General features: G+C 43.8%; 2 protein-coding genes across 4 annotated transcripts in view; one reads left to right on the forward strand and one right to left on the reverse strand.

Moving 5' to 3' along the window:
- The window catches only part of LOC131682195 (uncharacterized), a 75,670-nt gene that overhangs the window by 48,537 nt on the left and 14,152 nt on the right, over positions 1-12,981 (forward strand). The window lies entirely within an intron of this gene.
- Positions 4,135-7,308, reverse strand: LOC131682191 (protein phosphatase 1H). 2 transcript variants are annotated; one of them, XM_058963502.1, is made up of 4 exons: positions 7,203-7,308; positions 6,885-7,136; positions 6,606-6,823; positions 4,135-6,113 (listed from the first exon to the last, which is right to left on the reverse strand). In XM_058963502.1, the coding sequence occupies exons 3-4, from the start codon at positions 6,736-6,738 to the stop codon at positions 4,435-4,437; spliced, it is 1,812 nt and encodes a 603-aa protein (XP_058819485.1). In that variant the 5' UTR covers positions 6,739-6,823; positions 6,885-7,136; positions 7,203-7,308; the 3' UTR covers positions 4,135-4,434. The 2 variants fall into 2 exon arrangements, with proteins under 2 accessions (XP_058819485.1, XP_058819475.1); XM_058963492.1 differs by having other exon boundaries at positions 6,885-7,281.

A 12,981-nucleotide genomic window follows, 5' to 3' on the forward strand; every position in this document is an offset into this window, starting at 1 on the left:
ACCAAGATTTGGGAGGAGGAGATTTTACCGGAGGAGTGGATGGAAGGTGTCGTGTGTCCTATCTACAAAAAGGGCGACAAGCTGGATTTGCTGTAATTACCGAGCAATCTCCCTGCTGAACGCCGCCTACAAGGTACTCTCCCAAATACTATGCCGTCGACTATCACCAATTGCAAGAGAGTTCGTGGGGCAGTACCAGGCGGGTTTCATGAGCGAACGATCTACCACGGACCAGGTGTTCGCTCTTCGTCAAGTACTGCAGAAATGCCGCGAGTACAATGTGCCCACACATCATTTGTTCATCGACTTCAAAGCCGCATACGACACTATCGATCGAGATCAGCTATGGCAGATTATGCACGAGTACGGATTCCCGGACAAACTGACACGATTAGTGAAGGCGACGATGGATCGGGTGATGTGCGTAGTACGTGTCTCAGGGACGCTCTCGAGTCCTTTCGAATCACGCAGAGGGTTACGACAAGGTGATGGTCTCTCGTGTCTGTTATTCAACATCGCGCTGGAAGGTGTAATAAGAAGAGCAGGGATCGACACGAGTGGTACGATTTTCACAAAGTCCGTTCAGCTACTTGGCTTCGCCGATGACGTTGATATTATTGCACGAAACTTTGAGAAGATGGAGGAAGCCTACATCAGACTGAAAAGAGAAGCCAAGCGCGTCGGACTTGCCATCAACACGTCGAAGACAAAGTACATGATAGGAAGAGGTTCACGAGAAGAGAATGAGAACCGCCCGCTTCGAGTTTGCATCGGTGGCGACGAAATCGAGGTGGTTGAAGAGTTCGTGTACTTGGGCTCACTGGTGACCGCCGACAATGATACCAGCAGAGAGATTCGTAGGACCAACGCGCACTTGGTGTCTTAGAACGGAAAGTGCTGCGTACCATCTACGGTGGAGTGCAGATGGAAGACGGCACATGGAGACGGCGAATGAACCATGAGTTGCTGCCCATCTGTCATACCGCGAAAATCAGACGACTACGGTGGGCCGGGCACGTAGCCAGAATGTCGGACAATAGCCCGGTGAAAACGGTTCTCAATTGCAATCCGACCGGTACAAGAAGACGTGGCGCGCAGCGAGCACGATGGATCGACCAGGTGGAAGACGATTTGCGGACCCTTCGCAAGCTTCGTGGCTGGCGATGCGCGGCCATGGACCGAGTGGAATGGAGGAATCTTTTGTATACGGCACAGGTCACTTCGGCCTTAATCTGTTAATAAATAAAAATCATCTCGGGTTCACCTCTGACGATATTTTCTGTACGCGATCATACGGCCGACGTGATTGTTGAAGCTCACCCGGTCGTCGATTACTTTTCCGAGTTTTCTGAGTGTATCCAGTAGATATATAGGCCGATACGAGGTAGTATCGTCCGGTAACTTCCCTGGCTTTAGCAACATCACAAACTTCTGTACCTTCCAGATTTCGGAGAAGTTGCCATCATCTAAACACTTCTGCAGCACCATCCTGAACATGTCCGGATATACCAGGATCACTGCTTTCAGCGACACGTCTGGCATTCCATCCGGACCGGGGGATGGACGCCATCTACGGTTCCAGTTTTAGCGACATTTTGGTGTCACTTCCTGCAGGATGCATCCTCTTGTGTTGGTTACTCTACTGCCCACTTCATAGCCCAAATATTGAAGTCACCACCAATGACCACCGGCTATTGGTCGATCAACTGCTTGGATAACTGTTTCAACATTGGGCTAAAATTCTCCACTATCTACCTTCTAGGTGCGAAACAGCTATCTAGCACCTGGTTCGGATGTGGTGGAGGTCCCGCTGAGCAGTGGTGGTAGGTGGATGGTGTGAGGTTAGCCCGTTCGCGGTCTGCCTTAGGTGGATTCGAGAAGATTGGCATCTTTCAAGAAAGCAACTAGTGCCTCTTCGTACACTGAGTCTTTTTTGTTAGTCCCAAGCAACACTTGCAACATGTAATGGCCGCGGTTTGTTGCATAACCATAAGATTTTGCAGGTGCGCTTTTTTGATTGCTAGCTTCTTTTCAACTAATTATGTTGAAGAAACTACTAGTAAACAAACGGTGTTGCTCGGGGTATTTCCCGAATCGAGGAGGGCAATCGTAGGTTTTCAAGCTCCAGGCAGTTTATAAATAAGTGCTCCACCGTGAGTCTTGTGTTGCAAGTTGCGCATACTGGAGGATCGACGGATTCAGCTGTGGCCTGGAACTCAGCATATGGTAGTTACCGGGTCGCAGGATTACTCTATGGCTTGGACGTAGGAGTGTTTGGACTACCCTGATTCTAGCGCCTTGATGACCGAGAGGGAATCGGAGAGCATCACTGTCGGGGTGTCTTCACGTTGGTTGGTAACGGCAAGGGCGATTGCGGCGGCTTCTGCGGAGAACGCTGAGCACACGGAACTTAAACGACGGGCGAAACCTGCTCCAATTCCGCTCACACCCACGCCCAAATTCTAGCCAAGTTAGAAGCCGTCGGTCTAGATGTGCAGATGATTTGAGTATTTGTGTTCGACCATCTGGAGGAAATTGGAGGATCGCCTGCTCTGGTGGATACAGCCAGATAGATGTCCAAGTTTGGGACACCGTCGGGCCAGTCGCGGATGTTGACCCTATGTAGCTGTGCGACTGTGGGAAGAGGGATATCGGCAAGTGAGGTATGTACTTTCATGGCTGTCTGTAGCAGATGGCTTTCATCCCCTGACGCCTTTTTGCTACGAACCCCGCGGCTCATCTTAGAACGGTTACCGCCACTGACTGCCGGAAGAGAAGGACGCCGGTTTCAACGCAGGAAGCTTCGGCCTTGGGTGCTGGGCAGCAGGTTTGAGGCCAATCTGACTGCTCCGTGGCCCTCCGGCCAACGGCATTTATGGAAGCCTGTAGCTTCAGTCTAGTGCGATCGCTACAAGAACTACGTCGTCAGCCTAAATGAACACGAATATGCCTTTCGTGAGCATGGCGAAGAGAGCGTTCATGCTGACTAGGAGTAGTGTGACTGCCAGCAGCGAGCCTTGAGGGACCCCGTTTGTCTCCCAAAATAGGTTTGATTGGTTTCCTCCAATATCTAGCCTGAAACTTCGGTCGCTGAGGTACTGCTTGATGAAGCAGTCAAGGTTTCCGCGGATGCCCAATTGGTGCAGCTGGCGCGCTATACCGTGTTGTAGGCCTGGGCGAGATCTAGGATAGCGATGTCCGCATGTCGCCTAATATTTCGCCGAGGTAGCCTAGGTGCAGGGTTAACATGTGTCTGTTCACCATTCTTTCCGTTTCGTTTTCACAATGTATAGAGGGAGACTGATGGGTCGGAAGTCATTCACGCTTTTAGTTCTCTCGTATTTCTTCGAGAGGGGACTCATGAGCGCGCTCCAGTTGTCTGGTAGAGGCTCGCATCCCCAGATTCTGTTGAATTCGTCTAGTAACGCTCGTTGGCAACCGAGGAACCTTAACAGGGGTTAACCGACGTCGTCGAGTCCGGCTGAATTGCCCTGTGCGGTACTAAGCGCATTGGCGAGGTCCACACCCGAAAAGGGTTTGGTATAATCCTGGCTCGCATCTGGCGTGAATACTGTAGGGGTAGCTTCTATGGCCCTCTTCGTTTTGAGGAAGGAGGGAGGAGTCCCCTGAGATTAAGCCAAAGTGTCCCGATTTCGTTTGCAATTTCGGAGGGTTTAACTGTCGTGGTACCGTTGAACGTGTAAAGCTGTTTTGTCTTCTTTTGCCAATTAGGGCATTTACCCTTCTTTACAGTTCCGCAGTCGACGAGTCAAAACTTATCCCGTCCAGGAAAGCAGCCCAGCCGGTCTCCTTGTCTTTCGCGATGATTCAAAACCTACCGATCGATTCAAAAAACGTCAAAAATCCGCCGATCTCTCATCCCATCGATGATGGTCAGGAGGGAGGCGTGCATTTTTAAGAGCTCGAAGAGCTGTTAGTCGATCTTTGATTGCCTTCGCTACTTCCGGGTTCCACCAGTGAGCCGCCCGGTTTGGTGTTGCTCCGCTAATTCGCAGGACGCATGATTTTGCGGCATGGGTCATGAGTTCTACAAGCTCCTCTCGATCGAGAGCGTCCGAACCGTTGTCTTTGTAAGTGGGCCAATCCGTCCGATCGTAAAAAAACACTCAGTCGTAAGGACTTTAAATAACTTTTTATTTTGCTATTTTTATTGGTTTTATGAGCGAACATTAGCTTACTGGTTGTCTGTTGCGGTATTTCCAAGTGTTCAAAGATTAGATTTACTATATTAGTGCTATTTTCTTGATCCTTCCATAAATTATCTCGGCTTTGTTTCTGACTCTATAAGATACTAATAACTATATTACGTTTGTTTCGTTTCTATGATGGAATAAAATTAAAATCACGTCTGAAATCGCCAAAAGCATACATTCTGGGAACGTAATTAAGTAAAAAATAATAGTAATTCAACTCCTAATCGGTAGCAGCCACTGGCAAGCTGACATCACTTGGGACGACATCTGTCGCTTCGGACGGTAACAGCTCTGATGACGCGGGAGCAAATAGGTTGTCATCGATTTCCGCCTCCCTGAGCACGCCGTTTACATCCTCCAGTGGATCGGATTTGGAAGCCACAGCTTCTCCCGTAGTTGCTGCCGCTCGGACCCCAGCGGCAGTAACAATCCCTGCCGTCGGTTTCGGTCGCTGCAGCAAGCTTTTCCATTCGAGATACTCGAGATAGTACTGGTAAACTGGGATCACAATGACCGATATGTCGTCCACGGTAGCCGCCGCACGGGAATCCGATAGTCGCCAGTGTCCATTAATGTTTGCGCGACCCCGGGACTTTGCTACCAACTCTTGGGCGGCCATTGTGTACCGGTGTCGCTCCGTCGGGAATTTTTTCAACGTGGTAAAGACAGTGTTTGCGACCTTTTGGGAGTATGTAACGTCCCACAGACCATCGGTAGCCATTACCAGCACACCATAGTCACCGTCGCAGTTGTCGGCCTCGGGATCAGTTTCTATCGAGCTAAGGTCAATGCAAACCACATCCGGGTGACAGCTGAGGAATGGTTTAATCGGTAGACCACTTCCAAGCGCTTTCAAATCATGATCTCCGAAGCCTCGAGTAACACCAATTGTCCCCAGGAGGCGACTTCGCTTTCCTTCACCCGTGACGATCGGCATCTTCAGGTCACTCCGTGTCAACGTTTTGTAGGTCCAGCCTTTCATAGTTCCCTGTCGGTAGAGGATGCGAGTGCCAAGATCTTTAGTCATCGGCTTTTTTGCATATTCCATAGCCACGTATTCGCCTCCCATCAGATTGGGGTTGAGTTTTCCGACCGACAGTAGCCTTAACCTTTCGGTCTCCGGAGTATGATCAAATGAGCAGGGTTCAGCGTACACGACGTACCCGTCGTCTTCTTCTTCTTCCGTGTTTACATCACCATTTATGCTGTCCTCGTGAATGCTTGGAGGTCGAAGATTGGGCAGCTTCTTTTGACTAACTCGCTTACAAAGAATACCCCGCGAATCACCAGCATTTGCGACGAACAGTTTCCCGAGGATAAACAATGCAACGAGTGCCGTACAGCCTCCGGCGTTCCGATACTTGTCACGGTCTTCTGCCAGGACAGCATCCATATCAGCGAATGCTGCCTCCAAAGCGCCCACGATTAGTTCATCTTTGGAGACTTGTTTGTGGAACAGTATGGGGTGAGGCAAGATTGCATTGAGTCCAACTCCTGCTCCGGTAGCTGTTGAATCATTTCCTTCGACCCGAGGCATTAGAAGATCGATGATATCCACAAGTTTCTCGTGCAAAATATGATGGAATTGATTGGAAGCTGCCAAAGCTGCTCCGTACCCGGCATGCCCATCGTAGATGCCAAAGTACGTGTACGGCAGGTCGTGATACTGTTTGGATGGGTGCGATAGGACCTGCCGGTGGAAGGCAGCTTGGTCCTCGTTCCACTCTGATTTGCCCGAATTGACGCACTCGGCATAGCCCGTATTCCAGGGTAACAGTGAAAGGTCCCGGGGTACGATGATCGGTCGAACGTTGTGGTCGGCACTCGCCTTTAACTCGTCGTACGTTAACAGTTGCAAGAACTGTGGTCGAGCGTAACGAAATTTTTCTGGTAGATTTCCTAAAAAATGAAGGAGATTTCAAAATGGTAAACCGTCATTCGCTGTAGATGGTGGTGGAAAAATTTCAATGGCGATGTTAAAACCAAAACGCTGAATCATAAGCGATCGAAACATAACTAGGAATAATTTAATAAATAAACTTTCTTTTATCAACGTTATCTGTAGCGTTAAAATTTGACATTTTTCGGGTCATCAGTAATCCAATTAATGAATCGAAAATTCTACGTCTAGTCTGTAACAAAAATACTTAGTTTTAGATTAGGACCTGCACATCTTCATTTTCAATGCAGTCTCGTTTAGCTATCAATCTTTCATCTATTAGCTACAATTAAGTTGCTGACCACGCCATCGCCCGTTCAGTCGTCATAGCAAACACGCTCATTTTGAACATCCCCATCACGTTCCACCACCGTAGAGCATGGCATAATCTGCAATGATAAGAGCAACACACAAAAAAACCACACTCGCCATCGGCGCAGTCTTCCAATTACCTTTTCCGCCGTGATCGTATCCGTCACGGCTGCCATGATGAGTTCCCCCGCTGCTTCCCCCACCGCTTGACGGAAGTGCTGGAATGTCCGGGCCTACTACGGTCAGCACACGATTTCTCAGTCGAGTAAACATCCTCTTCCTGCAGTTTGCTTTGTCTGCCTACGTTTTGCGTTCACCCAAAAATCACTCGCCGCAACACTCCGGTCGGGTTTCTTTCCTGCGAACGAGAATGAACGAACTAAAGCCACATCCAAGCAACCGACGCGAAAATATCTCACCATTTAGCACTATCCGCTCGAAAAAATCCCGTTGTCTGCTGGAACGAAAATGTGTTTCTCTTTGTACGCCTGATTATTCCATGCAGCTACATCTTCCAACCGAGTTAGATCGCTGCGAAAATCGATATTTTGGATCGGAAAGCAGCAGCGAACACCACCGAATTTGAAACACTGTACACATATGTTATCTTCCTCTTCGTTTGCTCACCCCTTTCGTAGATAATCGGATGATTTGGCTTCGTCAGGAAGCGGCTGAGGATTCACATGCAACGATAACAGAGGGAAGTGAAAATAATTGGTAATGTTGTGATTGCCAACCTCTTTGGGATTCGCTTTTTTTCTTTCTGCACTTGCTGCTGCTGCTGTCGACTGTCGTTGATGCAATCTGTGGGTGACGTAAGTTGTCAAATACTTGGTTTGTGTAAATTACCAAAGAGAATAGGGAAAGAGACGAAGAGTGAAAAGCAGTCAAAACAGCAACACTCCCTTTATGATGATTTCAACACTAGAATTTTGGCAACCGCTTCCACAGGCAGCACTTTAAATGACTCCTATTATATTTTGAAAACAAACCGTATGTCGATCGTTGGATTTGTTTATCAAACGATGCGCATTTCGAAACAAAGAGATGAAATAATTCTAAAGCTTGTTTTTACTCATACATATACTCTAGAATGCACCTCACAATCACGATTGAACCAAATTCTGACGAAAATTGAAATTACTTTTTTAATAGATGTACAATACTTATCTCCTCCAACTCAAGCATGAGTAATGTTTATTTACATTGCACGATTGGTCTGCTCAATAAGGTATTTTTGGCTTCACACTATTCGTCTCTTTCCCTATTCTCTTTGTAAATTACGTGTACCAACGGGTGGCGCTTGCAGCGGCGAAGAGACTTTTCCGCTGTCGGAGTTGTTAGCAGGGATGCCAACTATATGTTTCAAAAGTGCCTTGATCATGTAAATATCTCGAAATAAAAAAAATGTTATATTTAGTATTAATTGGCGGCATTTTACGAAAGAATTTGAATCTTATTTTAAAGAAATGTATCTAATTTGCATTTTTCCATGCATTTCGTTGGACGTTCAATTTGATTTAGAGAAAGTTTCAGCAATTAACCGGATTACATCTTTTACTGGCATGTGTCTGATGAAATTTCTCAATCAGACCACATGCATACACACAGAAAAAAAATGTTAGTAAAAATAAGAGTTTTTCACTCTTATCAAAAAACAACTAACGCATACTCTTAGTTTGAATATAATATTTTTATTTTGATTACCAATCTTCATTAGCTTAAAAGGAAATCTTTTATTTTGATTGTTATTTTTGATTAATTTAAAAGTTTTACTTTCAATCTGACAGTAGGTGTTGGTTGTTTTTTGCTAAGAGCGGAACACTCTCCCGGATAGAATTTTACAATAGCATTTACCCTACAAACAATCATAAAATAATAAATATTATAGTTATTACTGTTTCAACATTGTTCGATGCCAAGTTCTCACAATAAAATTTCATGTAACAATAAATTTTACTGTTCAGCAAAAAACTGATACAGTGCATTCACATTAAATTTTACTGTTTTCGAGAAAAAATGTATGGAGGAAAACTGATTTTTTTTTAATGTTAAGATACATAACCACCCCCCTTTTTCACTGTAAAAGTCTATTTTACATTGAAATTTACTATAAAAACGTTAAAGTTTATTGTTTTTGTATTGTAGCATAACACTAAAACTTACTGTAAATTATTGTAAAAATACTGTATTGTCACAGTGAAAATCAAGGTTTTGTTACTGTACATTTCTATTCGGGTCTTACTTTTACCAATATTTTTTTTCTGTGTGTATACTCTTCGAATACAAATCAGCAGAAACACTAACAGAAGTTTACAGAAATCCCAAAAACACAAACTGGGATTCATTCTGCTCTCCTCAAATATTGTAACATCTAAACTTAGAGCATGTTCAGGAGAGTGTCAGTTTCAGATTTATAATTTTGACAGTTCTATAATATAAAACTGGAAATTTTAAAACTGGAACTTTCTGTCCCCAGCAGCAGTTTTAGCGGGTATTCTATTCAGTTTAAAATTGATGTCTCGCCATGCCTTCAGCGTTACTGCATTCAAATTTATTTTTCCCCAGTCTATCGGTTCTAAGTGTCTCTGCTGAAAACTTTGCATGTATTTAAAACACAGTTCTAAACGTGTTTTAAAATCAGCAACAAATAGAACGGCGTTGTATAACAGTTTGAAATTTTGAAACAAAACTGTTCGAAATAAGAAAAGATGGGTGGGTAATGTCTGCGACATAACCGGAGAGATGTAGAATGGTTCTATCACATTCGCCCGAATGACATTCACCCGAAAGTCATTTACCCGAATGACGTTCGCCCGAAAACCATTTACCAGAATGGACCATTTACCCGAATGTCATTAACCCGAATAGACCATTTACCCGAATGCCATCAACCCGAATGGACCACTCGCCCGAATGTCATTAACCCGAATACCACATTCACTCAAGCATAATATAAAATCGGTAATTGTCTAGTTTAGTGACTTTTGTGACAGAAGTCCGACTTTAATGCGGTTTTTTTTGCCAAAAGGATGTATTTTAACCTAAATAAACCAAATCCGAGCGGGAAATGTGAAATCTTTAACTAAAGTTTGATAAACTGAACAATAACAAGTGAACTTATACGGCTGAGCTAGTGTGATGCGGCTTGGCCGCATATCCGAGGCCAAGGATCCGAAGCGGCGCAAAGCCGCTGAGGTTCCGTTGGACGAGGCGTTGATCCACCCGTCGCCGGAGTTATAAGCAAACCTGTGATCCTCTTGTTTGCCCGGTTTACTCAAACATAGGGGCTATAGCTAGTTTAAAGCCGACTGAGCGGCAGCGAAGTCGGACAGTGCACCAGAAAGCGATGTGGCGTAGCCACATTAGTTAACCGTACACTGACCAATGTGGCTATGCGACATCGCTTTTAGGTGTACTATCCGACGTCACTGAGGTTCTGTTGCCAACGCCACAAATGCTCTTCAGGTGCAAACTGATGCATATAGGACGCAGTTGTCAGCTCGAGCGGTGAAATCTTGTGATAAACCGGACAAAATAATAAGAAATCTTTCGGAAACACGACCGATCGAGGTAAATATATATTAAGATGTTCCGTTAACGAATTGAATCAATTAAATTAGTAATTATATCTTGCATGGTGGGAGTCCATTTGGCACTACACCGTTAGTAAATAGTAGCTCATAAATGTTATGTGGCGAAGCTAGTGTGATGCGGCTTTGCCACAATTACCGAGGTCGAGGAACCGAAGCGGAAGGTCCCTACCCGGCAAACCTGTGATCCATTGGTATGCTTGGTTTACTGAAATATAGATTCCTTCTTTAAATTTGAGCAGTCCTTTGAGTTTGTATACCAAATAGCCCTCGCAATCAAACCGGTGATCCACTCGTTTGCCCGGTTTACTCACACTTAGGGATTGATTCCTTCTTTTAAACATGAGCAGCTCTTTTCCCACAAATAGGGGTTGATTGCTTCTTTCAAACATGACAAATCCTTGGATCTGCATGCCAAATAAGTCTGCAAAGAAACTGTTGTTCCACTCGTCTGCCCGGTATACTCAAACATAAGGGTTGATTCCTTCTTTCAAAACAAGAGCAATTTCTTGAATCTATATACCAAATAGCTCTCTACGTAATATTGGATTTCGAGACAGTTCAAGTTTTTTTCAGAAAAATAAAACAACTTGGTCGTCAGACAAAATATTCGGAAGATCACCAAATACAACTAATTTACAAACAAGTTGTTGCCTTGGCTTTCTTGCCCCATCAAGGTATTCCAATGGCACTCGAAGAATTGAGGAAAAGTTGCCCAAAGGCTCTCGACGATTTTTTGGATTACATTAGTAAAAATTGTATTTTTGGTAGGAAGGAAACTAATCAAAAAGTTTCTCGATAACCCTTCTTTGCCCCCCCGCTCCGTGGTCAGTTTTCGAAAATGTATCGACAAAGTTTCCTAGAACCACCAATAATGTGGAAGACTTGCACAATAAATGGAACGGTTTGTTAAGCCGTGGAAATTCTATGGTGTGTTGAAGCAATTACAGCTTGAAGAGAAACACCCTAGTACGTATGTTTTACGTACACTACAAGCGGTGCCAACAGCTAAAAAGTCTAAAAAGAACTCACGAAAGGACTTAAAACTGGAAACCCTAGTTAAATCATACAAACCAGGTGATTGGATTAACTATTTGACTGGTATAGCTTTAATGTTAATTTCTTCATATCATCAAATGTAATAAAATTTGTATTTCATCTTAATAAATTAAATTTTTTCGATTGACATTTCGATGTTTTTCGGGTATATGGAATTCGGGCGAATGGCATTCGGGTTTATGTTGCATTCGGGCGAATGTCTTTCGGGTGTTCGTGGCATTCGGGTGAATGACATTCGGGTTTATGTGACATTCGGGCAAATGTCCTTCGGGTAAATGGCTTTCGGGCGAATGTCATTCGGGCGAACGTGACAGAATCTGTAGAATACATAAGGAACACGTTCTTCAAATATGTTGATATTCATTGGAATTTTCGGACAAAAGGTGATTTGGGCGAGGAATATTTCAAATTATTCTTTACAAAAATGATGGTAGTCCTGAAAAGGACCGTTTTTGTTGGCGTTGTTGGCCTTGGTGGGGGAGATGCGCTGGCTTCGATTCTCGTTGGATGCTTCTGACTTCTTACTATTTCCGGGCTTAGCTGTTGTCCAGGAGGCGATTCGGACATGATTGGTGTAGGTGTAGGTCGTCAACCGGTTATAATTTTTCAAGCGTTGTTTACATTTGAAATTAAACCACTGGATCAATTAAAGAAAGTATTGGTCTGTGATATGAAAAGTACGAAATATATCTTCGGGTTTCTGCATTGACGTTTTTGACAAATACAAGATCAATGCATGTGCCTGAAAGTGTAGTTGCATGTGATGGATCAGAGATCAAACGAAGCTTGAGACATTCATTCATAAAATGAACAAATTTCAAATTCTCTTGTTTTGAAACATCTATGTTGAAGTCGCCTGAAACGACCATTGGAACATTCTGATTTCTAGATTAAATATTCTACATTAAAAGATGGGTGGGTAATGTCTGCGACATAACCGGAGTGTCGTAACTACACTTGTGACGTTAATCCAAATCTAATGATATGCAACGAAATTACGTTTGCATGTGAAATTTTCAAATGATTCGTTATAATTATGGTTAAAAATTCTAATTGGGAATTCTTTTCCATCACCAACTATTTTTCTTTTTTTCGAATCTACAGCATTCTTTGAAAATATTGTTGAAATGTTATTGATGAAAAACTGAAAATGCGTTTGGCAACACTGCTCACTAAATGGATGGTGGGAAGACGCACATTCGTTTTGATTATGCTAGTATTAGTAGCAGAAAAGAATGAAAAGGCACATGGCCCGAAAACGAGCAAGCGAGAGAGCGATAGTAGTTCGTATTCGCTCTACTAAACTAAAAAAAAAGATGGGTGGGTAATGTCTGTGACATAACCGGAGCATCGTGACTTCACTTCGAGACGTTAATTTAAATCTAATGATTTATGCAGTTAATCAAAGGAGGCTGCCAAAAAGTTCGAATAAAAGCATGCAACTGGTGTATTTTGCACGTTCTATATTTTATCAATACTAGAGAGGATCGATAAAATAATTCAAAGTGTAATAGCAACATGCAATTGTGGCAACACTGGCCATGAGATGGTGGGGGAACACGCACATTCGTTTTAGTTATGATGGTATTAGCAGCAGAAAGGAATGGAAAAGCAGTGCACGAAAACGAGCGAGAGAGGATAATTTAAATTCTCTTTCTTTCTTTCCACACATCGTATTTCTTATATAGCTTTCTGAAAATTATTTGTTATACACCATAAAATGGAAATTTCAGTTTAACTCTTATTAGAATACAATTAATTGGTCCTGTAAAGAACCGTTTGTTTTATTGCGGGAGCATAATTCAGACGCACTCCTTGCGGACACGGTGAGCCAGTTTAATAATACAAACCGACCAAGTAGGCA

Source organism: Topomyia yanbarensis, chromosome 1, assembly GCF_030247195.1.
Source record: "Topomyia yanbarensis strain Yona2022 chromosome 1, ASM3024719v1, whole genome shotgun sequence".
NCBI classification, from domain to species: Eukaryota; Metazoa; Arthropoda; class Insecta; order Diptera; family Culicidae; genus Topomyia; species Topomyia yanbarensis.